Below are 27,236 nucleotides of genomic sequence, written 5' to 3'. Positions count from 1 at the left end.
TGCTTACCTAACTCTATCTTTCATTCAACTCAAGGAGCAATAACACGAGTAACCCGAAAAAAAGTGGCACCATCTTTGATGCTCGTTCGGTCCTGGAGATTTCCAGCCCAGATATGAAGGAAGTGCCCCTCTGAGCACGTGTCTGTGCCTCCAGGCTGAATGGCTGACTTGTGCTTCAGGAGCTTGACTTCCAGGCCGGCTTCACCCATGGTGGCACTCTCTGATCATACACCTTATAGTGGTCCCTCTTCCTCCCTGATGGCAGCACGAAGCTGAGCGTGCAGACTGTGTGACAACACTGCTGCCACCACACCGATCCTGTGTGCAATGAGAGGACTGAATGTGACAGGCTTGCGCACCCACATTTCTCTGCGCCAAGCTTCTCACGGAGTTTCCTTGCTCTGTTACAAGGAAGCGAGCAGGGCAGCTGCAATCTGGCTGCTCTTCCGACAGCCTCTTTTGTTCTATGAGAGCTGGTGGGGGGTCCAGCTGACACACAGCCAAGCACTCTTCTCAAGGGCTCAGTGAGGAGCCAGCAGCAGCAGCTCCGCACTAAAAATAAACAGATGCCGGCAAGAACTCGGCTCAGCCTCTCCAGCTTGGGCACTGTAATCACTTTTGTCTGACAAGAACTCTGCTGGGGACGGTTGGGGGCTGGTTGGTGGCACTGGGAGCCCAGTCTTAATAGCAGCTACTACACAAAATGAATCCCCCACTTGACCTGTCCCCCCCCCCCAATGAGAATTGGTTGATGCTGAGGGAAAAGCCTTGGTGCCTTTGTGTGAGAGACTTAACTCTTTGCCTCCCATGCCTGTGCAGCTGGGTGTGTTGGCGCACTCTCCAGGCCTGGGGTCTCTGGAGCTCCTTTGTTGTGCTTGTTCCAAACCAAGAAGTAGTCTGGCTGCAGACCTGCTTGGCTGCTTTCTACCCCCAATTCCAGGCACATGGGCTAAGGCCCACACGGGCAAACAGAAGTTCAAAGTTCAAAGGGAAAAAGGAGGGACCCGGGAAACTATAGTCCGGTCAGCCTAACATCTATACAGGGTAAGGTGGTGGAATGCCTCATCAAAGATAGAATCTCAAAACACATAGATGAACAGGCCTTGCTGAGGGAGAATCAGCATGGCTTCTGTAAGGGTAAGTTTTGCCTCACAAACCTTATAGAATTCTTTGAAAAGGTCAACAGGCACGTGGATGCGGGAGAACCCGTGGACATTATATATCTGGACTTTCAGAAGGCGTTCGACACGGTCCCTCACCAAAGGCTACTGAAAAAACTCCACAGTCAGGGAATTAGAGGACAGGTCCTCTCATGGATTGAGACCTGGTTAAAGACCAGGAAGCAGAGAGTGGGTGTCAATGGGCAATTTTCACAATGGAGAGAGGTGAAAAGCGGTGTGCCCCAAGGATCTGTCCTGCGACTGGTGCTTTTCAACCTCTTCATAAATGACCCGGAGACAGGATTGAGCAGTGAGGTGGCTAAGTTTGCAGATGACACCAAACTTTTCCGAGTGGTGAAGACCAGAAGCGATTGTGAGGAACTCCAGAAGGTTCTCTCCAGACTGGCAGAATGGGCAGTAAAATGGCAGATGCGCTTCAATGTCAGTAAGTGTAAGGTCATGCACATCGGGGTAAAAAATCAAAACTTCACATATAGGCCGATGGGTTCTGAGCTGTCTGTGACAGATCAGGAGAGAGATCTTGGAGTGGTGGTGGACAGGTCGACGAAAGTGTCGACCCAATGTGCGGCGGCAGTGAAGAAGGTCAATTCTATACTTGGGATCATTAGAAAAGGTATTGAGAACAAAATGGCTAATATTATAATGCCGTTGTACAAATCGATGCTAAGGCCACACCTGGAGTATTGTGTCCAGTTCTGGTCGCCACATCTCAAAAAAGACATAGTGGAAATGGAAAAGGTGCAAAAGAGAGCGACTAAGATGATTACGGGGCTGGGGCACCTTCCTTATGACGAAAGGCTACGGCGTTTGGGCCTCTTCAGCCTAGAAAAGAGGCGCCTGAGGGGGGACATGATTGAGACATACAAAATGATGCAGGGAATGGACAGAGTGGATAGAGAGATGCTCTTTACACTCTCACATAACACCAGAACCAGGGGACATCCACTAAAATTGAGTGTTGGGAGAGTTAGAACAGACAAAAGAAAATATTTCTTTACTCAGCATGTGATTGGTCTGTGGAACTCCTTGCCACAGGATGTGGTGATGGCATGTGGCCTGGGCGCCTTTAAAAGGGGATTGGACAAGTTTCTGGAGGAAAAATCCATTACGGGGTACAAGCCATGATGTGTATGCGCAACCTCCTGATTTTAGAAATGGGCTATGTCAGAATGCCAGATGCAAGGGAGGGCACCAGGATGAGGTCTCTTGTTATCTGGTGTGCTCCCTGGGGCATTTGGTGGGCCGCTGTGAGATACAGGAAGCTGGACTAGATGGGCCTATAGCCTGATCCAGTGGGGCGTTCTTATGTTCTTACTCTCTGTTCAGTGGTTCCTTCCAGGGTTGAGTTTGCTTAAATCCCACAGAGGAGAATTTCAGACACCTTGTCTGTTGCAAACCCTGCCCCACACACACACAGCACCCCTATCTCACCCTTGTGCTTCTCTAGCACCCCTACTCATTTATGACACCACCCTCATCCTCCTCCCCTGCCCTGCTCCAATCTCTCCATCAGGTTCAGCTACTGGAGATAGAAAAAGCCTTCTGAGGATATGGTTTGCAAGTGGCTCTTTGGCCCGAGAGGGAAGCTGGTAGAAGATGGAAACAGTAGTCTCCTTCCTGGAGCAAATATCAGCTCTGGCAGAGGACTCTAACTGGAATGTCTATTGAATTTTATTGGGTCAACTGTTGTAGCATTTCTATTGCTGTCGTAATTTGTAAAGATCAGGGCTTTCCAAACCGCAGCCCAGGGGGCTGGATCCAGCATCTGGGGAAGGCCCTCTGTTCCATGAGCAAAGCTTACCATTCTGCCTCCGTGCCACGTTCATTCCCAGTATATCTGAGCACCATGATGCTCTGGGCAGTCACGTCTGCCTGGATGACCTGTTGCACAGCCTTCTCGGACTCTGGACAACAGATGCGACTGCCCAGAGCATCTTGATGCCCAGATTTACTGGGAATGAATGCGGCACTGAGGCAGAATGGTAAGTTCCAGTTCAAATGGGGAACACTTTTCTGAAGGACTGGTCACGACTTTGGCGACTGCTGCTAAAGATGATGGTTGTATGATTGATTATTTATTATATTTATGGGGAATGTTGTTAGCTGCCTTGAGCTTTTATGAAAAGGTGGAATATAAAGTATAACTATTCAATAAATAAACAAACTACAGCACAGGTGGGGAAGAGTGAGACCCCCCCCTCCCCATGCTGCAGTCCTGGTATGAACCGCTCCCACCCTGGCTGCTATTTTGAAATAAACAAGGACAGAAAGGCAAAGACATCCTATCTGATTTGGCCCTAAGGGACAAGGCAAATAGGAGACTCTCTAGCAGCAGGTCTGCAGCTTGCCTTGGATGGCTGTCCACCATGGCACATCACGACCCTTAAAGCAGAGATGAATGAATGATGAACAGGAAGTGTGCTGGATACTGGCCTGTACGCTGGATTGGTGGAGGAGGCCCAGCCCATTCTGAGCACATGAAGAACCCAGGTCCGCAGCTCCAGGGCAGAGCCACATGCTTTGTATGCAGAAGGGCCCAAAGGGAGCTGAAAAAGACTCACCTCTGCCTGAAGCCCTGGAGAGTCACTGCCAGCTGGTGCAGGCAACTACAGGTTTGGTGGACCCATTGCAGCCTGACTCCACAGGAGGGAGCCACCACAAGCAGCTCTGCCTCTTAGCCCCCAGTCCCAGCTCCCACCCAACGCCCACATGCACAACCCTCTCGGTGCCCCCCCCCAGCTATGGAGCGAGTGCAACGGTGAGGGGGGTCCCTTCCAGACTTACTCAAGGAAGCGGGTGATGTATTCTCTGCTGCAGCGAGACCAGGTGAGAGGCGATGTGTCGTACAGGAGCTGTGGAGACATGACGAAAGGTCTTTTCCCAACTGGCTCACAGTCATTGCCGCTTCCATCATGCTGAATGCCAAAACTGTAAGAGCACAGTGCCCCGGAGGGGGGGGTGAGCCATGCACCCAGACATGCCTGCAACCGGAGCTTCGGCCTGACCGCCCAAGGGCCTGGGCAGAAGTCCAAATGCACACACACCACCACCACCACAGGGCTCCCTTCTCTGAGCTCTTGAGGCACCACCTGCAAGTTCAGGAGGTGTCCCCAGAAGGGTTGGTTGAGGGTCAACACCTGGCCCCTAACAAGTGTTTCCAGGGTCTTCCCAGCACCTGCAGATGTGTGGCTCTTTCAGGGCAGAGGCAGAACCCTCAGGCAGCAGAGCGGCAGGAGCACCACCTGCACCAGCCACATCACCTTGGCAGCTCTGCTGCCTCTTCCCCCCTTCAGTTCCCTGCATTGGACAAGGAAAGGGAAGCAAAGCAGAAGAGGACATGTGGAGGAGGAATGTTGCTGACACTCTAGTCGGCGATTCACCTCCTCTCTTCCACATGGCCCCTTCCACCCTGTTCCCTTTTCCAGGGAGTGGGATGAGCAGAGGCTCCCACGTCACTGCATAACGGGGGGCAGAATTTGACTGCTGCCCTGGATGGCAGGAGGTGCTGGGCTGGCCCTGCGTTTGCATCACCACATTCACAGGACAGATGGCAAAACTGAGGTGGGAAGGGCAGCGGCTTTACTTGGGGCCCAGCCGAGACAGTGGTGGGTGCAGCACACTGGCGTACCTGAAGGGGAAAGGGTTGCAAATGTTCCAAGCAGCATGGGGAGGGCTGGCACCACCATCCACTCCCCTGTGCCCCCCCTCACTGCTGCCCTGTAAAGAGGCCCTGTACAGAGACCTCCAGAGGGCCTTGAAACCTCACTTCTGGTGTTCAGGAGAAAACCAGATGTGACGTTTTAGGCCCTCTAAAGGCTCCCCAGATGTGACAGAGGGGGTGGCGGTGGTGGCATTATGGGGGGGACAGTATTCTGCAGTCCTGGCTTTGAGCAGTACAGGGGCCAGGATGCAGTGGTGCAGTAGGCCCTTTTATGGGGAAAGCAAGAGGACATCTCTAAGGACAGGCACTGTCAGGCAGTCCTCAGGTGATGGAGGTTCTTCCCAAGAGGAAGCTGACTTGCATGATCCATCTTTCTCTCAGACATAAACCAACTTCTGCAAGCTGGAATATTTCCTGATTGAGAATCTCTCTTTTTTCCCCCAGCTTAAAAATTCCCAGAGGCAAAATAAAATAATAGTAATTCTAACAAAAAAAAAAGAAAGAGTATCTCAGAAACTGACAATGGACTAGCATGTCTGCTGTCTTTGGCTCTGGGGATGGGACAGCTCATATTTCAAAGACATGCTGGGAGCCTCTTCGAGTCCAAGCCCACAGATGGGACCCACATCACAGGGATAAACAAATGGATTCAATGTGGGAAAGGTCAAAGAAAACGTAGCAATTATTTTGGTGCTTTAATCCTGCTTGGGGCTGTGTGAAAGGCTCTTCACGCTCCTTGTGGTCCCAGGTTCAAACCTGGTAGCATTGCCGAGCGGGGCTGGAACAGGACCCTCTCTTCTTGAAGCCCTGGAGAGCTTCTATCACTCCAGGGAGGCTGCGCCACCCACTCAGTGTGCTGGAAAGGCCTGACAGTTGGCAAGCTACTGTTCCTCTGCTCAAGAAAGCAGACAAGAAGCCCCTCCTTACCTGTGCCCGAGTTCATGGGCCACCGTGAATGCCAGGGGAAGTCCCGTGTCCTCGTTGATGTTGCAGCTCCTGTGCGGCTGGCACATACCAGAAACATGAGACAGGCCCAGTGTCTCGCACGGACGGTTCATGGCAGCACAGATGTCCTTCCTGGCCCAATCAAGGAGAAACACACACATCACAAAGAGACATTTAATGTTGTCAGCTGGTCACTCTCGAAAGAAGAGAAAGGATTAGCTCAAGGACTTTGGGAAAGGGGGAGCTGACAAGTGGGCATGCATGACCTCCATGGCTTTTCCTTGGCAACTGGAGTTCTGAGGGAGGGCTGAAGAACTCCAGCAGGACCCATCCAGAGGTTTCTTGGGAGAAGCCAGGTCAGTGACATGCTTTAAACACATATGAGGCTTTCACGGCCCAAATGTCCAACAGTCCATGCTTTAAAAATCTGGCAGAAGGACACAATCCCCCAGAAAGTTTCCCCAGGCAAGCTCCATTCTGAGACTAATGGTGAGGAGCACCTCGCTTGGGAGGAAAAATCAAGGGCACATTATTGCTGGCACAAGTAGGAAGTACCTGGTGAGCAAGACAGCCACGTCATGGTGCAGCGGGTGCGCATCCCCTTTCACGTTGACAGCCTTCTGCCACTTGCAGAAACTTCGCAAAGTGTTGTCTGCGTGGTGGGTGATTTTCAGGTCCTCCTACAGAGGTTAGGAGCCCTTGATTTGCAACTGCCCTTCTCACTTCTATGGCACCATCTCTGCCCATGATGCTTTACAGAAAATGAGAGGACAGGCCCCACAGGGGGCATACAATCTAGAAACAGCACAATGGAAACCAAAAATAGCAAACACCCACACCAATAGCAACAGCAGACCAAAAGGGAAACAATGAACCCCGTAACAGTAGAAAAAAGGAAAAAAATATTGCCACTTCACACCAAATGCCATCCTGACAAAGTATCGCTTCCCCTGAAGCTTAAAAACATCATCTGGAGGTCCACTGTGCCTTCTCTGGGATGGGCATTTCACAAAGTTGGAGCCACCACAGAGAAGGCCCTGCTACTTGTGAACGCCTGCAGCACCTCAGCTGCTGCCCCAAGGAAGCTCTTGGGTTGATTGTGTAGTTGGACTGATTCCACCCCTTGGGCTCTGAGGCCTCAATCCCCCTAAGACCCATCTGCACCAGCACATCAACACTTCCTCTTCCCGACACATGCAGGCACGCTGATTTTGCATGCATCTGTGCACAACCTGCACATGCACACAGATGAAAGACTCATGTAAGAAAAATCCTTAGTACCGCCAACCACAGCTTTGGAGACCAACTACAGCAGAACCCATTTGGCAGGCAGTTCTACAACAATGGGGGAAGAAGACCCACCCACCCGCTGACAAAACTGCAGCAAGGAGAAAGGACAGTATGGACTCCAGGTTCTATCCAGAGAGTCCTGCCGTTTCCAGGACTCCAAAACCTGAATGCCTAGAAATGGCCCCATCACAGTTTTCTGTGCAGAGACTGCAACTTTCATGTCTCATTCGGGGCCTGTCACGGTTCTGGCATGACCAGGAGGAGCGCAGGTCACATTGTCTTCTTTTTACCTCCTCCTCTTCCAGAAAGATAAGGCGCACCACGGAAATGTGGATGGGGTTCCCAATGCTGGCATCATGGAACAAGCCAGCCACCTGTGTGGAGCAGAAAAACCAGAGGCATCACCTTGGCAAGAGGGGGAACCAACCAACCCCCCACCCCACCCCGCACTTCTGCTTGCGTCGCCTTAACTGGGCCACACAGTTCAAAGACTTGGCCCTTGAAATTTCAACAGCCCACATGAACGTGCCTAAGCCCAAAGATCTGGTTTGGAGGTGCAGTTCTCTAGTCTGTCCTCCCTGAAAAGTCAGCAGGTGGGTATTGGAGATGGGCTTTTCCTAGGGCTGAGCAGCAGTGACGGACCACAGTCCCTCTGGGAGGAGATCTGCTCCTGCTTCAGGCAGGCTCTGAAAATCCCTTTCCTTCTATGGAAATCTGGGGTCTGATGTTTTTGCTGCTTTAGTTTAAGATTTTGCCTCTCCTTTAATGTTCTTCTACTTTGCTATTTTCTTGCTGTGACTCTAACTGCTGCTGCAACTGCCTGGGGCACATACACATGTTTATGGGTAAAGGTGAGATATAAATTTTTTTTTTTAAATAATGTTTTTCCCCTGACTTTAGCCTGCTGAATGCTGGGTGGTTACGTTTTAAAAACTATCTGTAAATTCCTTTAATATATCTGTTGCGCGTGTGTTGTATTGTCGTGACATTCGAATGCCACTTTGGCTGCACTTGCATAAACAGGGGATAATTCAGCTAAAATAAAATGAAGAGGACTCAGCAGGTGCTCTGGAAACCTATTTCGCTGACCCTTGGGGCTACAAACTGGCTCCTACTTGTGTCAATCCTGCAGAACCACCTGAAGGCCGCACCCATGCCCTGCACTCACCATGTTCATGACTGTCAGGACATATCTCTCAATGTTCTCACTGCCATGATACTCCACCATCTTTGGGTCGGCCACCACCAGGGTCTCTACCCACTTCTCCTTACTGACAGAGCGCTGCCTGATTCGGCGTTTTCTCTTCTGCTTCTCTTCCCAGCGCTCTCTCCGTTTCTCATACTTCTCGAGGCTTTCTTGGGATTGTAGGAGGAAAAGGAGAAAGATTCAATGAAGATGTGTGTGGTGCCCTCACAATTCAATCAGGGTCAACCTTGAAGTCTTTAGGTGCCTTCGACAGAGATCTGGGTCTACTTAGACCTCCCTCCTACTCCAGAATTGGAATCTAAACTCTCTTTCCCTCCCTCCCCTCTTGCTTGCATCCAAAGTGTCCACCGTAACCTCTGCCTCTCCCGGCAGCTGTACAGCTCAAGGGCCCAATCCTATCCAACTTTTCAGAGCAGATGCAGCTGCAATGAGGTCACAAGGTAAGGGAAAAAATGTTCTCTTGCCTTGAGGAGGCCTTCATGACTGCCCAGAACCACAGGATGCAGTGCATGCCCCATTGGCATGCTGCATTAGCACTGGAAAGTAGGACAGGATTAGGTCCCAAATCTCTTGCAGGGCTGAACTTGCCACTTTCACCCTTTGCCCCTTGCATGGACTCAGATACAGGTGGAAACAGAAATCTTTGGGGGAACAACTTCCTGGTTGATCACCAATGCTGTGAACCCACTCAAAGAGCCAGGCATGGAGAGGAGAAGCTTCTGAAATCTCAGTTTGATTTTTTAAAGAACAGTGGCTGGTTTTCACACGCAGAAATTGGGTGCATTTGAGGAAGCCCCAACTCCTGTCGGAAACTATTGCCAGTGAGTGGGTGACCTCTGTTTCTGATCAGGGTCTTCACCTGGTATGGATTTCACACTGCAGGCACAGCCTGGCACGGCAAGGGACCCAGGATACCCCCAGGTGAGTCCAACACTTTCGCCACAGCCACTCAAGTGAATGTTACGTCAGGGCAGTGTGATGGCCTGTCTCACATGGACTGTCTGCTGGACATAGCCTGCCCTCAACTGGGGGCTCGGGAGGATGGTTATGGTGCAGTATAAGCTGAAAACATAACTTCAAAACCCCCACATTTCCTCAAGAATTTTGAACATGCTTTTTGGAATCATGTCCAGAATGGTCACTCGTGAGGGAGGTGTTGCAGTCTCATAGTGGACACGATGCTACCACAAAGAGGACGATGAGCTGGGTCATTAAGAGGCCAAATAACGCAACAATACAATCCTATGCATGTCTATGCAGAAGGAAGTGCCACTGAGTTTAATGGACCTCATCTCCAGGTCAATGTCTAGAAATGCAGCCATGGACAATGCTGTGGTAACATTCTGGTCAGGAAAACAGACACTTCCTGACAGAACCTTCACAACATGCCTCTCATTGCTCCTGCCTCATTTTGCCCTCCATCTGCCCAGGTGCAGGTCTGAACCCCCCCCCCCCGGGACTGGCCCAGATGCTGCTTTACTGTCCTCTGTTCTGTTCCTATGACTCAGTTTATCTTGGCTTCCTCCCTTGTTGACAGAGACTCACCATCGCACAAATTCCTTTTCCCACAAGAATTGGATGCTGGGATGAATACTGGAGGGTCTCCTTATGGGCAGCCCTTTAGGGTCTCCACATTCCCACAGAACTGCAGTCCAGAAACTAGACACGAGCCTTTGTGGGATCAAATCTAGTGTGTTAGATTGATTTATAATACCTGTATAAATAAATACCTGTATACATTTCAGATTTGCCAGTAGGAAGGGACTGGACGTACTTTTCCTAGAGGAAAGGTGATGGAGGGAGACATAGAAGGTCATTTTTCAAATACCAAAGCCAGAGAGACAACAGTGTCTCACTTTATCCACTGACGACTGAACAAAAGCCCTGGTTTTACTCTTCAGGGAGGCAGATGTTAACTAACTGCAGGAAACTTGCACAGTTCTTCAGCCTACCAATTGTTTGCAAAACTTACCGTGCACTCCACACGTCCTGATGAGGATAGGCTGTTTCCGGCCTTGCTTTGTGCTTTCCACGGTGATAAACTCTTCAGCATTGTACACTGGAAGGTGGCGCTTGTATATCCTGTGGGGCTGGACTGGAGTCTCCCTGGATTTGTGCTGTGCAGCCAGGGGCTCAATAAAGAAGTCTTCATCAGCCAGTCGAAAAACTCCTTTCTGGAGAGGAGAAGAAATGAACTGTGCATACAGGCCTTTGCAATAAGAGGCGACAGCCATTGTCACCCAACAAAGATGCTTCTACAGTTTCAGCCTCTTTGGTCCACATGAGGAGAAACAAAAGAGCAGATGGGAAAACTTGCATGAAGACAGAGCAGTATTTGCCAGCCAGACTGCCTGCTGCTTGTTAGAGGACCATCAGAGCAGCCCTTTCTTCAGGGAACCTCTCCTCTCGACCCTTCCTGTGGTGCAACTGTAGAAGCTCATGGGGAGGGGGGTCTGAGCCCTGTCTGGAGATGCTGCCAGCACCTGAACCCAGGGCCATCTGCTTGCCTGCAAAGAGGGGGGGCTCTTCCCCAATTGTTAATGAGAATCAGTCCAATTGAGCACTCAGTAAGTGAGGCATCCTCAAAACATGTTTCCCTCTCTAACCCAGGGTTGCCAGCTTTTCTGAATGGTCTTGCTCTTGTACTTCTAACAGCAGTCTGACATGCACATATTAAACAGGTAGAAGCTTTCTTCACTACTTTGTCTCCATGCCAACAGAAGCATCGCCAACCAAGTGTCCAGATCTCAGGCTGCTGTTAAGGGCACAGGAGCAAAGCAAGGGAGAAAAGGACAACACTGCTCCACCCATACACACCAAGTGGTATCTTAGTAGTGCATTTACCGGAGGAGAGAGACTGGTCACACTGCCCAGAATCAGCCAGATGCCCTTGGATCTATACCCTTCTGAAGATGCTTCCCTCCCCCACTTGTACCAGCCCAGGGGTTCTGGATGAGCAGGCCTAGCTACAGCAGATCTTGCCAGGATTCACGTTTATTATCCTTGTTGTGACAATATACACCAGGCAGTTGATAGCATGAAAGAAGACAGAGGCCTCCAATCCCCAGGATAACAGAATCACATTTCTGCTTCACATGCATTTACTCTCAAAAAAATCCAGACCATCTGTGTGGTATTCTGGTATGTTTGTTCAAACGAGCGTCTTAAAAGGAAATGTATAAAAAAATCTGTAAAGAACTTTAGAAGCATCCTGGCCCTCCTATGCACACAACAGCAACTGCTGCACCAGATGCTGTAAGGAAGAAGCCTGATAACAGAGGAATGTTCCTCTGAAGGACAGCACAGGCCCACAGTCTTCTCAGAGGCACAAATTCCCAGTCGGCGAAGGGTCAATGCCAAGAAGTGTGTCTCCTGCAAGCAACACATGAAGTAGCCAAATCCACACCACTTACCAGCCCGTCACATGTGCTTAGCGCAGCCAATCCACTTTCCTGGTCCTGGTTCTGAACCGACCCAATCATGTGACAGGAGTTCTGGCTGGAAGCCTGGATCTTGGCATGTGCAAGGCCTCCAAACCGCCTCTCACTCACAAAGCCAGGTGCCAGGAGGTGGTGGTTGAGGCTAAGGTTGAACCGCAGCTGCTGCCCTCTGTGATCCAGGGTGTAGAAGGCCAGCGGGTGGCTCTGCACAGAAATGGCCCTTTTGTAGAGCCAGCGGTGGGAGAGGTTGTAGGAGAGGAAGGAGCCCTGTTCGTCCACTTTGACTGGGTAGACGACATCATACCCAGTGTCCTGTGCAGGAACGGGTCCCAGGCCTGCAATAACAACTTTGAAGTGATAGGTCGGAAGGAGAAAACAGGAGCCCACCCCAGGCATTCTGCAACAACCATCCCTTTAGGAGAAGAATGTGACATATGTTCAGGTCCAGGTGACCAGCCACACATGGAAGGCGATTCGGGTGCCCAAGGAAATAATCAAGAAGACCTCCTGCTTCAAGCAGAGGTCAGGGCAGAGCACCTGGCTGTGTCCAGGAAGTCCCAAATGCTGAGCTGGGACACCTAGAATTGCTGTGGGGGGGGGGAAGGTTTCCTCTGGGGCTGGGGCTGAGTAAGCACTCTAGGCCAGCCTGCCATGTCTACAGCTGCATCCGTCCTTTCTTCCAACTGTCTAAAAAGGGACGGGGTATTTGCACTCACTGTGGGCAAGAGGGAAGGCCATTGTTTGGGGAGGATGGAAGAGTCAGATCCTCTCCTCCCACAGCTGCAGCCCTTAGAAACAGAGTGGCCCCCCTCTGAATCTTTGCTCCTCTGCACATAACTCAGCTGGCGCCATGTAGCCAAACCACAAGTCACATTCAGCACATCCTTAACACAGACACGCTTTGTTTTTTATTCTTAACTAAGCAGCAGCCAGACTGGGACTATGAGTAGGGGGAGGCTTTAACCCTTTGCCCTCTGTGGTCCTCATCTGGATGCCCCCTCCTTGGAGAGGGTGGCCTGCGTGTCATGGAGCAATAATCATCATCATGGCTGCAGGAAAACATGCCAGATGCCAGAAAGGGGAGAATCCCCTTGGCAGCAACAGTGACAAGCACACCAAAAATATTTCCAAGCAGCCTGTTGCCGGTTGCCAAGGGAGACCGTCCAGGCCCCAGAGGCAGAAAGAGCAGACGGGGCAGATGTGGGGCAAACAAGGAGCCTGTGGCTGGACAATGCCACACTGAGCAAAGAGCCCACAGAAGTCCAGGTGAAAGATGTGACGGACCAAAGAGAGGCAACACTGCACCCCTTGGGCCATGGCCAAGGCTCGGCTCCCACCTTTGCTCAGGGCTGGCCAGTGACACAGGCAACGACTGGGAAGAAACAGAAAGTAATCTGCCCCCCCATGCAGGAACTCTGTGCATGCTCAGAGGACTCCTGCGCTGCGCTTAACGTTGCGCTCCAGGAGCCCTGATCTGGGAAAGAGAAGGCGGGCTGGGTGGGCGTCCAGCCCCGCGAAGCGCCCCTCCCCCAAGGCCGTCGAAGCCCCCAGCCCACCCGCGCCCAGCTTGGAGCCTGCCCAGCCAGTCCCGGCCACCCACCTCGGGTCTCCCCGCAGCCGCCCCGGCACAGAATGGCGGCCAGGAGGAGCGCCAGCAGCGGCGGCGGCTGCATGTTGGACGGGGCGGTCGGTGGGTCGGTCGTCCTCAGGGCGCTGCTGCTGCTGCCGCCTCCGCCCAGCTCTCGGCTGCCGCGCCCAGCCCCAGCTGCCCCATGCCGGCGCTCCGGGTTCGCCGCCGCCGCGCCGCGAGGCTCGCTCCGCCGTGCAGGCTCCGCGCCGCTCCCGGGCTGGAGGCTGCAGGGCTGGCCCGATCCCGCCGCCCGCCCCCAGTGCCCCACGGCCAGTGGCGCGCGCGCGCCCCCTGCCGGAGGCCAGCGGAAGGCGGGGGACAGGCTGGCCTCGGCTCCCGCGTGCACGTCGAGCAGGCCGCGGACCGCCGGCAGCCGCCAGTCCCGGCACAGCAGGCGGCGGCGGGGAGCTGCGCGGGCGGCAGTCGGGAGGCCTGCTGGTGGAGGAACCAGTCCGGAGTCCGGGCAGTGGACGTGCCTTCTGACCAGCCCGCCTGGGGTGTGGCGTGCGCCGCCTGCCTGCGCGGGGCCCGACTTCGCACCTTCCGGCGCTGATGCAGCCCTGCCAGCGGGGGCAGTCAGGGAGGCCTCCTCGAGGTCGGGGACGCCTGTCACCTCCTCTGCCCGGGGCTGCAGAGGCTGCACCGGCGCTGCGAGGTCGGACAGGATCGGCCCGAAGCACCGCCGCGGGACGCCTGGCTGGCCTGCCTTGGCTCCCTACCCGCCTGGGCTGCACGTCGCCCACCCCCTTCCTACAGGGCTGCCGGGCGAGCACCCGAAGCACACACGCGCACAGTCTGTCAGGCAGCTGCTCGGGAGCTGCCCGGACGCGCGGGGCTGGACCGGTCCGGCCAGGCTTCCCCGCTGCGGACCCCACACTGGCTGACACAGGCGCCCTCTGCTGGGGACGGCGCGGGACGCGGGCGTCGGCGGGCAGGGGCGACCCCCGGGGCTGGGTGGGGGCTGGAGGGCGCTCCTCGCCCGCGCTGCTGCCCCCGCAGCGCAGCACCCGCTGCGGCCATCTCGCCCCAGTTCCCCTGACCGGGGGCAGCTCCGGGATCAGCACCGCGGACAGCTCCGTGTCGGGGGGGGGCTGGAGAGGACCGGAGCCCCGGGGCGCCGGAGAGGGCGGGCCCAGGACTGTCCCGAGGAACAGGCGAGCGGAGAGCGCAAGAGGGCGGCGTAGGGGCCGCCGTCCCCCAGGGACGCTGCCCTCTGCCTCCCCGAACTGGACGGAGTCGCCGGGAGGGCCAAGCAGCGCAGCGCAGGGACTGAGCGCCAGTCGAGGCAGTCAGGCCGGAGCGAGCCCGGGGCACTCGGCGAAACCGGGCTGGCAGTCGGGCCACGTGGATCGCAGGGCCTGCGGAAGTGGGGAAGGCGCCCACCCGGGGCTGCGGCAGGGACGGCCTGGAGGGGAGCGGCTCCCCGGGCAGTCTCTGCTCCGAGGAGGCTCCTTTCAATCTTCCCGGGCTGGGGGAGATGAGAGGAGGAGCCTCCTGCGGTGGCGTAGCTGGAGGGGGCGGAGCAGCCAGCCTGGCAGGGGGTGGGCGAGGGGCCCCTCCTTTCGGAGCCACACCCAGCCGGGGGGCAAAATGGAGCCGTACGAATGGCTCCGAAGGGAGGGGCCGCTTGCCCGCCCCGCTGAGGCTCTCTGACAGCCTGAGCGCCCCGCCCCCTCCAGCTACGCCACCGTGAGCGAGTCTAGCCCTGGAGAGGGAAAGACCACAAGCCCCGGCATGCTCCGCGAAGGGCGAGGCGGGGCGTGTCTACGCACGCGCGGCACTCCCGCCCGTGTCATAATGCGGCGGCGCAGCTGCTGAGGGGAGGGAGGGGCAGAGTCGCTCCTAAATGGCGCCCAAGCAGGACCCCAAGCCCAAATTCCAAGAGGGTGAGGTGGGGGGAGGGGAGAGCGGGCCGGGGCCCGCGGGAGGGGGCCCCACCTGGGGGTTCGGCCCAGGCCTGGCGCCGACCTGGGAGCCCTGCAGGGGGCAGCACTCCAGGGTGACAGGAGCCCTCACAGGGGGCTCCTTGGGGGGGAGAAGGGGGCCCTTCCCCAGACGCCTGCCTACCTGCCACCCCCCAGGGCGAGGAATGGGCTCAGGGAGGCCAGGGGTCTTTCTGAGGGGGCAGAGATGGGGGTCTAGGAGCAGACCTCTGGCCGTGGTGTGGTGGGCACCTTGAGGTGCCTGGGTTCAAAATGATGCCCACCCCCACAGTCAACCAGGCTTTTTAATTGAAGAAATCTGCTAGCATAACCCAAACCCAGTAATGTGCGGTGGGTGGGAAGGCAGGTGAGGCAGAGCCTCTCCTCCGGAGTCCTTTGAAAAGCACTGCTGCCGCCGCCACTTGAGGTGCTCAAGCACACTCAACTCACACGCTGGGGGAGGCTCTGCCTCACCTGCCTCCCCACCCAGTGCACATCCCTGCCCTAACCCAGCCCCCCAAGCTCCCTGGTTGCCCCCAGAGCAAGGGGAGTAAGTAGCCAGAGACTGCAATCCCTGCTGCTCTCCTTGCAAAGAGTGCCTTTTTAATAACACTTTTTTCAAGAAACATTGTGGGGGGGGGCACAATTGTGCAGGCAGGAAACCAGACTGTTGCCCCCAGGCATTCTGCAGCCCAGTGCAGTTGCTACCCCTGCCCACCTTCTAGCTACGCTACTGGCCTCCTTTCTGAAGCGGGTGGGGTGGGCTTTTTACCTGCTATTAAATAGGTCTCTCCTTGTAGGTGAGCGGGTGCTGTGCTTCCATGGACCTCTTCTTTATGAAGCAAAGGTATGTCAACTGTAAGTTGCTTGGCTGACCACCTTTACCTACTTATGGCAGATATGGAGGTGGGTGGGTGGGTGGGTATGCTCTGGTGTCCCTCCTGTCCCAGTCCAGGGCTCTACTGCACCTGTTTGGTTTCATGCAGCCTGCTCTCCTCAGCCAGAGTTCTCACCCAGAAGCAAGCCTGTGCAGCCACGAGCTCCCAGGCTGCTTTCTTGCTGAAGTCTTCTGCAGTGTGGATGGTATTGTATTTCTTACAAACTCAAGAGGACTCAGGGACGTGGTACCCACTGGGCAGCCACTAGATTCTCTGCTGTAGGTTGGCCACTCTTCCCATGAAGGGAAACTCATGGTCACTACCACAGCAAGGGACCAGTTTGGCTAGGACCATCAGCTGCTTAATATGATGGTGAATCCTGCCTGAAGCAAAATGAAAGCTTTTGTGTATTTGAATGGCTGTTGAATGCATTTTCTTATTTATTCTAGTGTGTAAAGGTTGCTATCAAGGACAAACAAGTGAAGTACTTCATACATTACAGTGGTTGGAATAAGAAGTGAGTATTTTTTATGGAATATTAATTTTTTAAGTTTTCTGTTTTCCTGGTATCTGAGGCTTACGTAGCAAACCGGTGGTCCTGAGTGGGAGCTTTGTGCATGAGCATCCTGGGTTTAGCCTCTCTTGTTTCAAAGGATCCTGCAGCAGAGCTGGGAATATCTGCTTGAGACGCTGCAGAACTGTTGTCTGTTAGAGTTAGATGGCCCTGGTTTAGGTAGACCTATGGTCTGTTTTTAAGTTAACGTTATGTGCTCCTGGTCATTATGAACTAACTGCCTATCCCAGGGCAGGAGGTCTGGTCTAGAGGGTAGAGCCTCCGTCTGCCTGAAGATAACATCCACAAGGTCGCCAGTTCGAGGCCACCGGCACCGTGCAACCTTGGAGCAGCTGACAAGCTGAAGCCGAGCAATTCCATCTGCTCTGAGCGTGGGAGGATGGAGGCCAGAATGTGAAGCCAGATCTGAATGAAACACCTTGAATGTAGTCGTTCTTGAAAGAAAGAACCTTCTTTGAAATTGTAAAAATCCCTATTTAATAGGGATTTAATAAAGCCTGCCTATGTAAACTGCCTTGAATAAAGTCTTGAATAAAGACCAAGAAAGGCGGTATATAAATACCTGTTATTATTATTATTATTATTATCCTAAAGGCTTTCGGCAAAACATGTGCGCAGTGTAACTTAACAAGTCATGCACGCTTTGCATTTGTCACCTCAAGCTAGAGAAACAGTGAAGAATTTAGTGAGTGTGTGCCTCTCTGGGGGTGAGAGGCCAGCTGTTCTTGTGATATGTGGGGCTACTTGCACCGACAAGGCAGATGCAGGTGCCAGCATTCTGTGGTGCTGCTGCTGTCATTAGGAGTCTGTTTCCATTTGTGACCATGGTTCCTCTCTTTTTCAGCTGGGATGAATGGGTTCCCGAGAGCAGAGTGCTCAAATACGTCGACACCAATCTGCAGAAGCAAAAAGAACTTCAAAAGGCTAATCAGTGAGTGTTGCTCAACAAGAGATTTCTGTTTGCTGCTCTTAGTTTTATGTTTATTTGTCTATCTTGTGTCTGTTTTGTTGTCTGCCTTGAGGTGTCATTGAGAAGGTGGAATACAGGTTGGAAGGAAACAAACTTGGCAGTTTCAGTGCTAAGAAAGCTCTTGCCCTGATGGGGATGGGCAGGGAAGGAGAGCTGCAGGGCCTCAGAGACCTGAATATGACTTTGATTGAAACTTTTTCTTGCTGTGTGTCTTTTTAAAGGGAACAGTATGCAGAAGGAAAGATGAGAGGTGCTGCTCCAGGAAAGAAAACGTCCGGTCTCCAGCAGAAAAACGTTGAAGTGTAAGAGACGCTTGATGTCCATGTTGGCTTCTCTCTTCCTCCCCTACCTTATCTCAGAAGCTCTGATCTTGAAGGTCCTTAGAAGCATGCTTTCAAGGCTTGCAGTGGTGTTGATTGTGCATGCAGAATGTTGCTTTGGATGGCACAACTTTGCTCCTTTACTCCCCTCCTCTGCCAGTGTTGCCACTTGGAAAGCAGAAGCTGAATACAAACTGATGCATTTGCAGCACAAGTTTGTTCACTTTTACAGTTTTGCAGGGAGAGTTGGTGAAGGTCTGGGTAATAGCAAAGTAAATCTTAATGAATGGTTCTACCAATCAGTGCTGCAATTTCTACTATTCCCCCCCTGAAGCTTAGATTTTTGGGAGTGGTGCAGTCAAAGCTTCTAGTCTGCATTTTGGCCCCTTTGGACTTCAACTCAATGCCAAGTTGGTGGTCACTGGTAATTCTTCTTAGATGCCAGTGGCCTTGCAAGATTTGCTCCTTTTTCTACGGAGCTCAGAGTAAAAGAGGGCAGCCTAGCTTGAAATTTGCAGCCTTCCTTTCAAGCTTGAATATGTTGGATTGCCCTAGTTAAGCGAGTCTTGCTTTTCAGAACTCTGAGCAGAAACTGGTAAAGCACAATTTCTGGGAGATGTGGGACTGTAATTGGCATAATCCTCTTTCTAGTCACTGCTGCTGCTTCTAGAATAATGGAGGGTTTCTTGCTGTGGAGCACTGTTAGAGTGAGCATGTGACAAGATGTACTTTTCCTTCTCGGAGGGATCGGGCTGGCTGATTGCTGTATCTCATCCTTGAGGGTGGCCTTTCTGACAGACTAGCTTCTGAGGAAAGGATGTCTTGGCTTTCCTTCAGCTTGGGATCAACCTTATGCCGGTCCTTTGGAGTGATGGATAGAATTCATGAACTTGCGAGTCAAGATCTGTGGGCATCCAAAATGTTTATGGGGAGGGTAAAGTTGGTCCAGTAAGCCATCCACCATTGAGAGGTTCCATAAATGGGGCTGTTTCTTTCTCTAAGGCTGTATCACTTTTTGTTTGAAGCTGAACTGCATTCTCTTAAAGGCTCCATTTATTGGGTCTGACACTCTCTCCTTAACTCGCCCCCCCATTGTGCCTAGATTTTTCAGACGAGATGGAGCCCATGCAGTTTGCAGTTTGGAGACCCCTGCAATATCGACGCGGTGAGTTAAGGATGGATTGTCACACCAGGATCATCGTCCTGAAGTCCCAATTTCCTTGCTTTATGTAGATATTTTCATGGTCTCAAGCCTTCGTTTTTCTGAAATATGATGTGGTTGTAAAAGGGTTACTGTCATGTCCCTCCTGGAGGCAGCTGGTAGAGAACATACTTTTTTTTTTTAAGCAGCAGAATGGCTCTAAAGGGTTCTTTGTGATATAATGATTTTTCCACTGGGTAACTGAGGGGTTACATCTTTGTAGGTTGTTTCCTTTAGTGGTGTGCTGATTGATTTCCAGATGTTGCATGTTGAGCAAGTTGTCCTGCAGTCAGGCCTGAACTTGGAGTGGTGGGTGCCAGTTCTCTGCTTGTCTCTGTGACCCTTTGGAGCCCTGAAGGCAGTGAGGCAGTGTAAAGGGACACGTTCGGCTTTGTCTGTAGAATAGAGCTTGGCCAGATTTTGGGTATTGGCTTTGGGTTGCGTGGCAAAGTGTAGCTCCAGGATTGCCTTGGAATGGTCTGGTGTTGGCTGGAGATTGTGGCTTGCCCGTTTCTGTAACATTGTGAGAGGTGGTGGGCTGGCCTGCCATAATTGGTGAGGGTGGATGAAGGGGGAGGTGGTAACTGCGACCTGCTATTTGTTTTGGAGTTGCTAGTTCCTTACTTCTCTGTATCTGCAGGTAATGGGGAAAACAAGCCAGCCTTTTGGAAAAGGATAGCATTTAGATCCTGCTTGCTTCTAGTAAATACTGAGAGTTTAACTTGCTGTCCGCCCTTGGATGCTCCCCTCCTTTAAACATGTAGCCTAAGAAACTAAGGGGCAGCGAAGTTTGGACATGGCTCAAGAGTGGCTTGATGAAAGGCATGGAATAGGAACTCTGTAAAAGTACTAGTGTGGCATTTGCAGTGTATCTGCTGTAACGTGTCTTTCTCTCTCTTTCCCCTCACCCCAACCCCCTTTGCCAGGAAAACCAAAAAGAACAAACAGAAAAGTAAGCATTTGTTCTTAAGCTGTCTGTGTTAATGTGTGTTTTTTGAGATTGTCCACCTTTTGACCACTGATTTTGTGATGGGAAGAAGAGTTTGGGAAAACATGCAAGACCCTTACCAGCTTGCCCTGCTCACAAATTAAAGCTACAAGCCTGGTTCAGCAGGCAAATAGAATTTAGTTGCAAGCAGAGGGAGCAGTTAGGGCTGTTTCACGTGGTGTGTTTACATTTTGGAAAACTTTTTAAAATTCACAAGGAAGCTTGTGCAGAAGAGTAGTGATTTAGAATTGGAAGCTTGTGCATAAGAGTAGTGATTTGGAATTGGAAAGATTTAGAGTAATGTTCTAGAATTTTTTCCATGCCTTAGGGTTGGTGTGAGCTCTGCAACGCTGTTCAGTGCCTTGCTCCCACATGTAAAAGCATTATGGTGGATCTTTTATGTGCTCAAGTCTTGGAGATTCTGGCATCGAGCAGTGGTTGGGAATGAAAGCTGCTTTAGAACTTTGTGTGGCAGCCCTTCTTAAGATTGCCCTTGGCTGGCCTAGGGACTGCCAGCAAAAGAAGGATAAGCAAATGCATGCGAACCCTAAAACGCACAGCAGTGATTCTGTTGTCTGTCTTGTCAGCTCCTGGAATGGGGGAAGGCAGCAGCACCAGTGAGAACCCTCAACCTCCCAGGAAGAAAAGGGCTCGTGTAGATCCCACCGTGGAAAGTGTAAGCATCTGGGCTGTTGAGCCTTGGAGGTTTGCTCCTCTTGTGCCAAATACAAAATTATGCATGGGAAGGATAAAGTGAACAGAGAGATGCTCTTTACACTCTCACATAACACCAGAACCAGGGGACATCCACTAAAGTTTTGGGAGAGTTAGGACAGACAAAAGAAAACATTTCTTTATTCAGCGTGTGGTCGGTCCGTGGAACTCCTTGCTGCAGGATGTGGTGATGGAATCTGGCCTGGATGCCTTTAAAAGGGGATTGGACAAGTTTCTGGAGGAAAAATCCATTACGGCTTACAAGCCATGATGTGTCTGTGCAATCTCCTGATTTTAGAAATGGGCTATATCAGAATGCCAATGCAAGGGAGGGCACCAGGATGAAAGCCTCTTGTTATCTGGTGTGCTCCCTGGGGTATTTGGTGGGCCGCTGTGAGATACAGGAAGCTGGACTAGATGGGCCTATGGCCTGATCCAGTGGTGCTGTTCTTATGTGCCATTGAAGTCAGTACACAATTATGAAAATGTTTGGGCAAAGCTCTTCTCCAAATCTCAGTTTGTAAGAAGATGATTTCTACTGGAAGCAGGACCCTCTCTGTAGAGGCCCCAACTTTCCCAGGAGAGATTTGTACAGTCCTCTCCCTGCTAATTTCCTGGAGATGGAACAAAACTCTGATTTGTTTTGTGTGTTGTCATTTCATTTCTGGATGTCCAGAGTTTGTCTAGTTTAACTGATACAAAATGCAGCATATCAGTGTGCTAGTATATCATTACTTTAGTGAGTTGCAATGGAATGCAAAAAGCATCCAGGGTGTATTGGGTTCTATCTTGCAAGGAGGGTGGCTGGACGTCAAAGCACGCTGGCATAATAACTTCCTAAATCTCCTGTGAAATTGTGAGTCCTTGGAACTAAAGCAGAGTAACTTATTATACTTGCTGCTCTTCCTACAAGCTGTGATTATCTGGACTAGTTGGCAAGAACATGCAGTGCAGATCTCTGCATCTTTGTAAACCTAAAACAGCAGAGTAAAGGCTGCCTGGGCTGAAAAGTCCAAGAAAAGGCTCACTTTACCTTCATCCTATTGTTCCTTCTGGTGCTGCCTTTCCTTGGAGCCTGGCTGTCATTGCAGGTGCTTCTGAATGGGTTGTGGGCCCCTCCACTTGCCTGACAATGCTGGAGGATGTTGCTTCAGCCTTCCTTGGAGTTCCTGGGGTCTCCCTAGTAGCTGTTTGTGCCACATATTGCATAGTGTCAGGCATTGACTGGCACCAAGGTATAAAAATAACCCACAAGTTCTGGGCAGCAATGTACTTCCCTGGGAATCCTTTGATGCCCTAAATAGATTGGATCTGATTTAGCATGTTGGCTTTTTGATTATGTTAATGTGACACTCTTGTGTTTAAGTTTGTGCTGAAAATTTTTAGAAATGTTTTATATGTTGGCCAAAAAGGGGGTTGAATTGAAACATTTAACTAGAGAGAAACGCTCTGGACATTTCTTGACAGAAAAACCAAATGCAAGAGTGCTTCTCCTGCTTCCAGAGTGGCCCATGAGTTGCCACTGAGAGGCTCACAAACAGGAGAGAGAGCCCTCCCCCGTGACACCCTGAATATGGCACTTGGAGGCACTCTGTTCCTGAATCTGGAGTAGGCACATGGTTGGCATGAGTGGTCATTGGTAGACCCGAAGCAGACTTAAATAGTCTGTAGGGGAGAGCACCAGGATGAGGTCTCTTGTTATCTGGTGTGCTCCCTGGGGCATTTGGTGGGCCGCTGTGAGATACAGGAAGCTGGACTAGATGGGCCTATGGCCTGATCCAGTGGGGCTGTTCTTATGTTCTTATGTTCTTAAATGTCAAACACACTCAAAGTTGAAGATATTTTTGCTGGTATCCATTTATTGGTGTCCTTTTAAATTATGAATATACGGCAACTCGGCAACATATTTCCTTATGTTTAACTTTATGCTAATGGTGGCCTTTCCTCGGAACAGTCTTCTGAAAAGGAGTTCATTGGGGCTTTGAGACAACCCTGTTCGACGGGGGAAAGTCAGTGTTACTGACCTGAGGAAGCTGTGTGTGTGTTGGAAATTATTCCCCCCCCAGCAGAGAGAGGATGCAAAGTGCACTGTGACATTCCAGCATCCCAATACAGGGGATATGACAATTTTCGTCTCCTTATTCAGGAAGAAACATTTATGAATAGAGTTGAAGTCAAGGTGAAAATACCAGAAGAGCTGAAGCCGTGGCTCGTTGATGACTGGGATTTGATCACGCGGCAGAAGCAGGTAACTCTGAACTCGTGTCTTTAAAGTGGTCTGTAAGTTTTGTTAAATGCATGTCGCTGTTGTATGTCATGGTGCTGAAGCATCTGAAGTGACCTTTAGTGGTTTGAGGAGGGGCTCAACCATTTTAGATGTCAAGGTAGTTTCTTTTATAGCTGAGTTGCTTCCCTCTCTGTCCTATGTGGATTTAGTTCACCAGACATCTTGCTTTCTTCTGCAGCTCTTTTATCTTCCTGCCAAGAAGAACGTTGACTCCATTTTGGAGGACTATGCCAACTACAAGAAGTCGCGAGGAAACACGGATAACAAGTGAGGATGCAGATGGGGCCACTGGCTTCTCAGGGTACTTGTACAATGAAACTGCCTTGCAGGAGAGCAATAGCGATGCTCCCTCCACACAGAGAAGTTACTGACCCAGCAGGAACAAATTTGGGCTATCACTACATCTAGCTAGGTCTCCAGCTGCCACTAGGCTGGCTTTGTATCTGTTCAGTATTCTACTGATCATGGGTCAGGTATTTAACAGCAAGGTCAGAGAAGGTAGTAGACAAATGCTAGCTTCCCTCCCCAGGAACCTGAGGGGTTGCTCTCTGGTGCCTTTCAATGATGTCCTTTGCCCTGCCATGGTTGCATACTTTGCCAGCAGCACTTGCCCACCACATGCCAATTTGGAAGCAGGAATACATGCATGTGCGGGCATGCAGAACTCAAGCTCTGGGTTAGATGAAGAGGCAGGTGATCTCCCTCTGCCCTACTCCATTCTCTCTTGAAAAACTACTGACCCTACGGTGGTGTCTTTCTTTTTGTGGTCCAGAGAATATGCTGTGAATGAAGTTGTGGCAGGCATCAAAGAATACTTCAACGTGATGCTGGGCACTCAGCTGCTGTATAAATTTGAGAGGCCGCAGTATGCAGAAATCTTGGCAGATCATCCAGATGCACCAATGTCACAGGTGTATGGAGCACCCCACCTCTTGCGGCTGTTTGGTATGTACGCCATGGGGGGTGGGGAAATGGAAACTACCAGAATTTGTTGCTGTCCAGTGCCTCTTTCACCAGGGCATCTGTTTCAAATTTTTGAATGCCATCTGTTGTGTGTGTAAATGTCAACTAAAAGCATGGCTTCTTTGCCCAGACTTGCTCATCCCACTTCCAGTGTATGGGTCTTGTTCATTAATGTGTGCTCAGTGATCTTTAGGTTCTCGCTCTCAAGGTGAACCTGACAAACACTGGAGCCATCATTTCCCTCCCTTTGTGCATGTCTAAGGGCGCTACCCTTCTCTGTGTGTCTGCTAAGACTTGGCTCACTGTATTCTTGATTGATAAACTAGTGCGTGGTGCTAGGGCAATGAATCTGTCTTGCCAAGTCCTGATGATGCTGAGAGAGGCAATTCTTAAGCAAGATAACACCAGGGGAATGCTGTATGCTGATTATATACTTATCATGATTACCTTTTTAGTGGGACTGTGTGTGTGATGTTCCTGTTGTGCTGAGGACAACAACTCTAAAGTGAATAAACAACATGTGATGAGAGCACTCCGGTTGAATGTGGCAGTGAAATGTGGTGGCACTGGGAGCATGGAAGCTCATATGCATGAGTATGCAGTACAGATTCTCATGACTTTTTTTCTTTGCAAGTTACCTTGGGAGTCCCCTGGGTAGGCATCCAGGTCCAAGAAATTAAGTGTCTCCCTGTGTGTGTTTACAAAGATAGAGAATATCTCACTCCCAGGGCACGTTCACGGTAGCATCTTTGAAACTATTGTTCAAACGGTCTTGCCCAGAATTGGCACAGGGGTCTCCTCTAAAAGTAGTTCCAACTGGGATCCCTGCAGTCTGGCACTTTTGCAGCAGCTGCAAAAGCAGGCAGGAAGAAGAAATGCACGCGTGTGAATTATTCTTCCTTAATGTCTTACCTAAAAAAATTATTTTTAAACAGTCCGGATCGGAGCAATGCTTGCTTATACGCCGCTTGATGAGAAGAGCCTGGCCTTGCTGTTGAACTACTTGCACGACTTCCTAAAGTATGTATGGCAAATTCTCTTGCAGCAGCAGCAGGGTGTTCAGTAGAGAGTGTCTTGGGCAGGTGTGAATTTGAGCTTCATGCATAGGGCTCCAGGATCAGGTACCCCCTGAGGCTCTGTCCAGCCACATTGGGTTGGGTTGGAAGTGTGTGGTGTGAGGAGCTGCCCTTGATCTGTGCAAGTCACAAGGCATGGGGTGTGCAGTCAGGGGAGGCCTGGTCTTATGGCAAGTGGGGGGGGGGGGTTGTCCAAAGATCTCCTTGGTCTTCCAGCTACGTGAGGGTTTTTCTGGTGAAATGTTTCTTTGGGCTTGCAAGAGGAACCCAAATAGTTGCCCACCCTACGTAGAATGTGTTCTCACTCTTTGCACTGGATTTCAAAGGAACCACTGTAAAGTTTGGTGCAATAAGGTCTGGCTGGTGCTGCACTGTCAGCCCTGAATGTATTTGCCTTGTTGCAGAGCTCTGGACCCAACTGCAATTCCTGTCTCTTCCAGGATTTTCTTCTGTTGCTGTCTAAAGTGAGGGCAACCCAACTGACCAGGCGGCAATTGTATCATAGTGTTCTGTGCTGGGTGTGGGGAGGGGGAAGTATGTCTGCTCCCCAAGAAAACAGAATCTTTGCATGTGGACATGAGTGTGTTGAGATGGCTAATCGAAGTCCTTCTCAGATTATTTTTCTGTGAAAACAGTGAGATAGCAGGAGGATGGGTGCTTCTGGGTCTGAGGAGGAGAGAGCATGTGATCAAGCAGTTTGGGGGGTGGTGGTGCTGATGTACACTTCTTGCAGAGCCAAGCAAGCTCAAGGGCCAACCACAAAGACCCTCCCTCTAGCTGACAGCGTGCTAAGGGTATAACACTGTGAATGACTCTGCTGTTCCTGTCCTTGGAAACAGGACACGAAGCTGACTCTCTCTCCAGGTGAGACTCAAGTCTCTGGCTTTTCTCTCCACCCCTCTGTGCAGGTATCTAGCAAAGAACTCGTCTGCATTGTTCAGCGCCAGTGACTATGAGGTTGCACCTCCAGAGTATCACCGGAAAGCTGTGTAAACGTCTTGCCAGTGGTGCGTGTGCGGTGCGTGTTTGTGTGTCTGTCACTGGAGGGGGATCCCCAGATCTCCTCAGCTGTTCCGCCCAACGTCTGTCCACAGTCTCTCTCTGCACAAGTGAATAGTTTTGTGTCTTCAGATGGAACTGCCAACACCCATGTACCAAAAGGGTTTCGGTTCTGAATTAGACCCCTTTGCGAAGGAGAGTCCTCTGGAGTGCTTCCTGGCGAGCAGTTTGGTGTTGCTGGAAACATAAACCTTTCGTAGTCCAAGCTCCTGCATGCTTCTAGGGCCACCGTTCCTGAATCTGGGCATTGCCTAGATGGACGTCTGGGGATGCCTCATCATCCACCCTCCCCAAAAGCTTTTACTGCCAGCGGAGTGGGGAAGGACCAAACACAGAGGAGCACTTGCTACTCTGGCAAGTGGGTGGGATCCTGGTTCCTTGATGTTGGGAGGGGAAAGGGTCTCTGGTCTGTGTGCTCCCTGCCTGCATAGTTAAAGAATGGTGGGGTGGCTTTTGTCATCCGGGCTGAGTGCTCCTTCTAACATAAGTCAAGTTCACCATTGTGTCTCTTGTGTGTCCTGAAACGTTGTTGTTCTTTAAAGGGGATGTTTACTGGTTCCCCAAATAAACTTTTCTATTTCAACTGTTGAAAGGCCTTGATTAGTGGTGCTGCTGCTTGTAAAGCCATAATCTTTAAAAAAATCAGCACTATTGTGTGCAACAGCTGCAGAGGTGGAAGAAGGGAAGCGCACAGTCTGAGGCTTGGCAGAGGGGGAAGAGCAGATGCCCAGGGAGATGGGTATGTGGGAGGCATATAGGGCACCTTGGCATGTGGGTAGATGTGGCTAGGTATGACATTATCGCCCTTGCATAAGGCGGGGGTGTATCTGAGCACACATGTACTTTTCCTTTAACCAACTGCAAACTTATCTTGCCGAAACAGATGACTGGGCAAGCAGTGCTGTTCAAACCTTGACAACCTGCTCCTGG

General features: G+C 51.3%; 2 protein-coding genes across 6 annotated transcripts in view; one reads left to right on the top strand and one right to left on the bottom strand.

The window, feature by feature from the left end:
* The window catches only part of ADAMTS7 (ADAM metallopeptidase with thrombospondin type 1 motif 7), a 40,285-nt gene extending 26,791 nt beyond the window's left edge, over nt 1–13,494 (bottom strand). For 2 of the 3 annotated variants that reach the window (XM_066635384.1, XM_066635385.1), the window contains exons 1-8: nt 13,325–13,494; nt 11,698–12,059; nt 10,257–10,458; nt 8,246–8,433; nt 7,368–7,451; nt 6,343–6,467; nt 5,770–5,919; nt 3,966–4,109 (exon numbers count right to left, since the gene is read on the bottom strand). In XM_066635384.1, the coding sequence (XP_066491481.1) occupies nt 3,966–4,109; nt 5,770–5,919; nt 6,343–6,467; nt 7,368–7,451; nt 8,246–8,433; nt 10,257–10,458; nt 11,698–12,059; nt 13,325–13,397 (1,328 nt within the window). In that variant the 5' untranslated portion in view covers nt 13,398–13,494. Of the gene's footprint in view, nt 1–3,965; nt 4,110–5,769; nt 5,920–6,342; nt 6,468–7,367; nt 7,452–8,245; nt 8,434–10,014; nt 10,054–10,256; nt 10,459–11,697; nt 12,060–13,324 lie in introns of those variants that run through there. The other variant, XM_066635386.1, reaches the window with a different exon arrangement.
* Nucleotides 13,495–15,078: 1,584 nt separating this feature from the next.
* MORF4L1 (mortality factor 4 like 1) lies at nt 15,079–26,898 on the top strand. 3 transcript variants are annotated; one of them, XM_066635773.1, is made up of 13 exons: nt 15,084–15,245; nt 16,082–16,123; nt 16,604–16,671; nt 17,573–17,659; nt 17,920–18,000; nt 19,121–19,183; nt 20,146–20,171; nt 20,795–20,883; nt 23,068–23,169; nt 23,387–23,475; nt 23,981–24,153; nt 25,107–25,191; nt 26,156–26,898. In XM_066635773.1, the coding sequence occupies exons 1-13, from the start codon at nt 15,201–15,203 to the stop codon at nt 26,238–26,240; spliced, it is 1,035 nt and encodes a 344-aa protein (XP_066491870.1). In that variant the 5' UTR covers nt 15,084–15,200; the 3' UTR covers nt 26,241–26,898. The 3 variants fall into 3 exon arrangements, with proteins under 3 accessions (XP_066491871.1, XP_066491870.1, XP_066491872.1); XM_066635775.1 differs by having other exon boundaries at nt 15,209–15,245; nt 16,082–16,134; XM_066635774.1 differs by lacking the exon at nt 19,121–19,183 and having other exon boundaries at nt 15,079–15,245.
* Nucleotides 26,899–27,236: the final 338 nt, after the last annotated feature.

Source organism: Tiliqua scincoides, chromosome 8, assembly GCF_035046505.1.
Source record: "Tiliqua scincoides isolate rTilSci1 chromosome 8, rTilSci1.hap2, whole genome shotgun sequence".
Classification (NCBI taxonomy): Eukaryota; Metazoa; Chordata; class Lepidosauria; order Squamata; family Scincidae; genus Tiliqua; species Tiliqua scincoides.
This window is presented reverse-complemented; position numbering and strand designations above follow the sequence as displayed.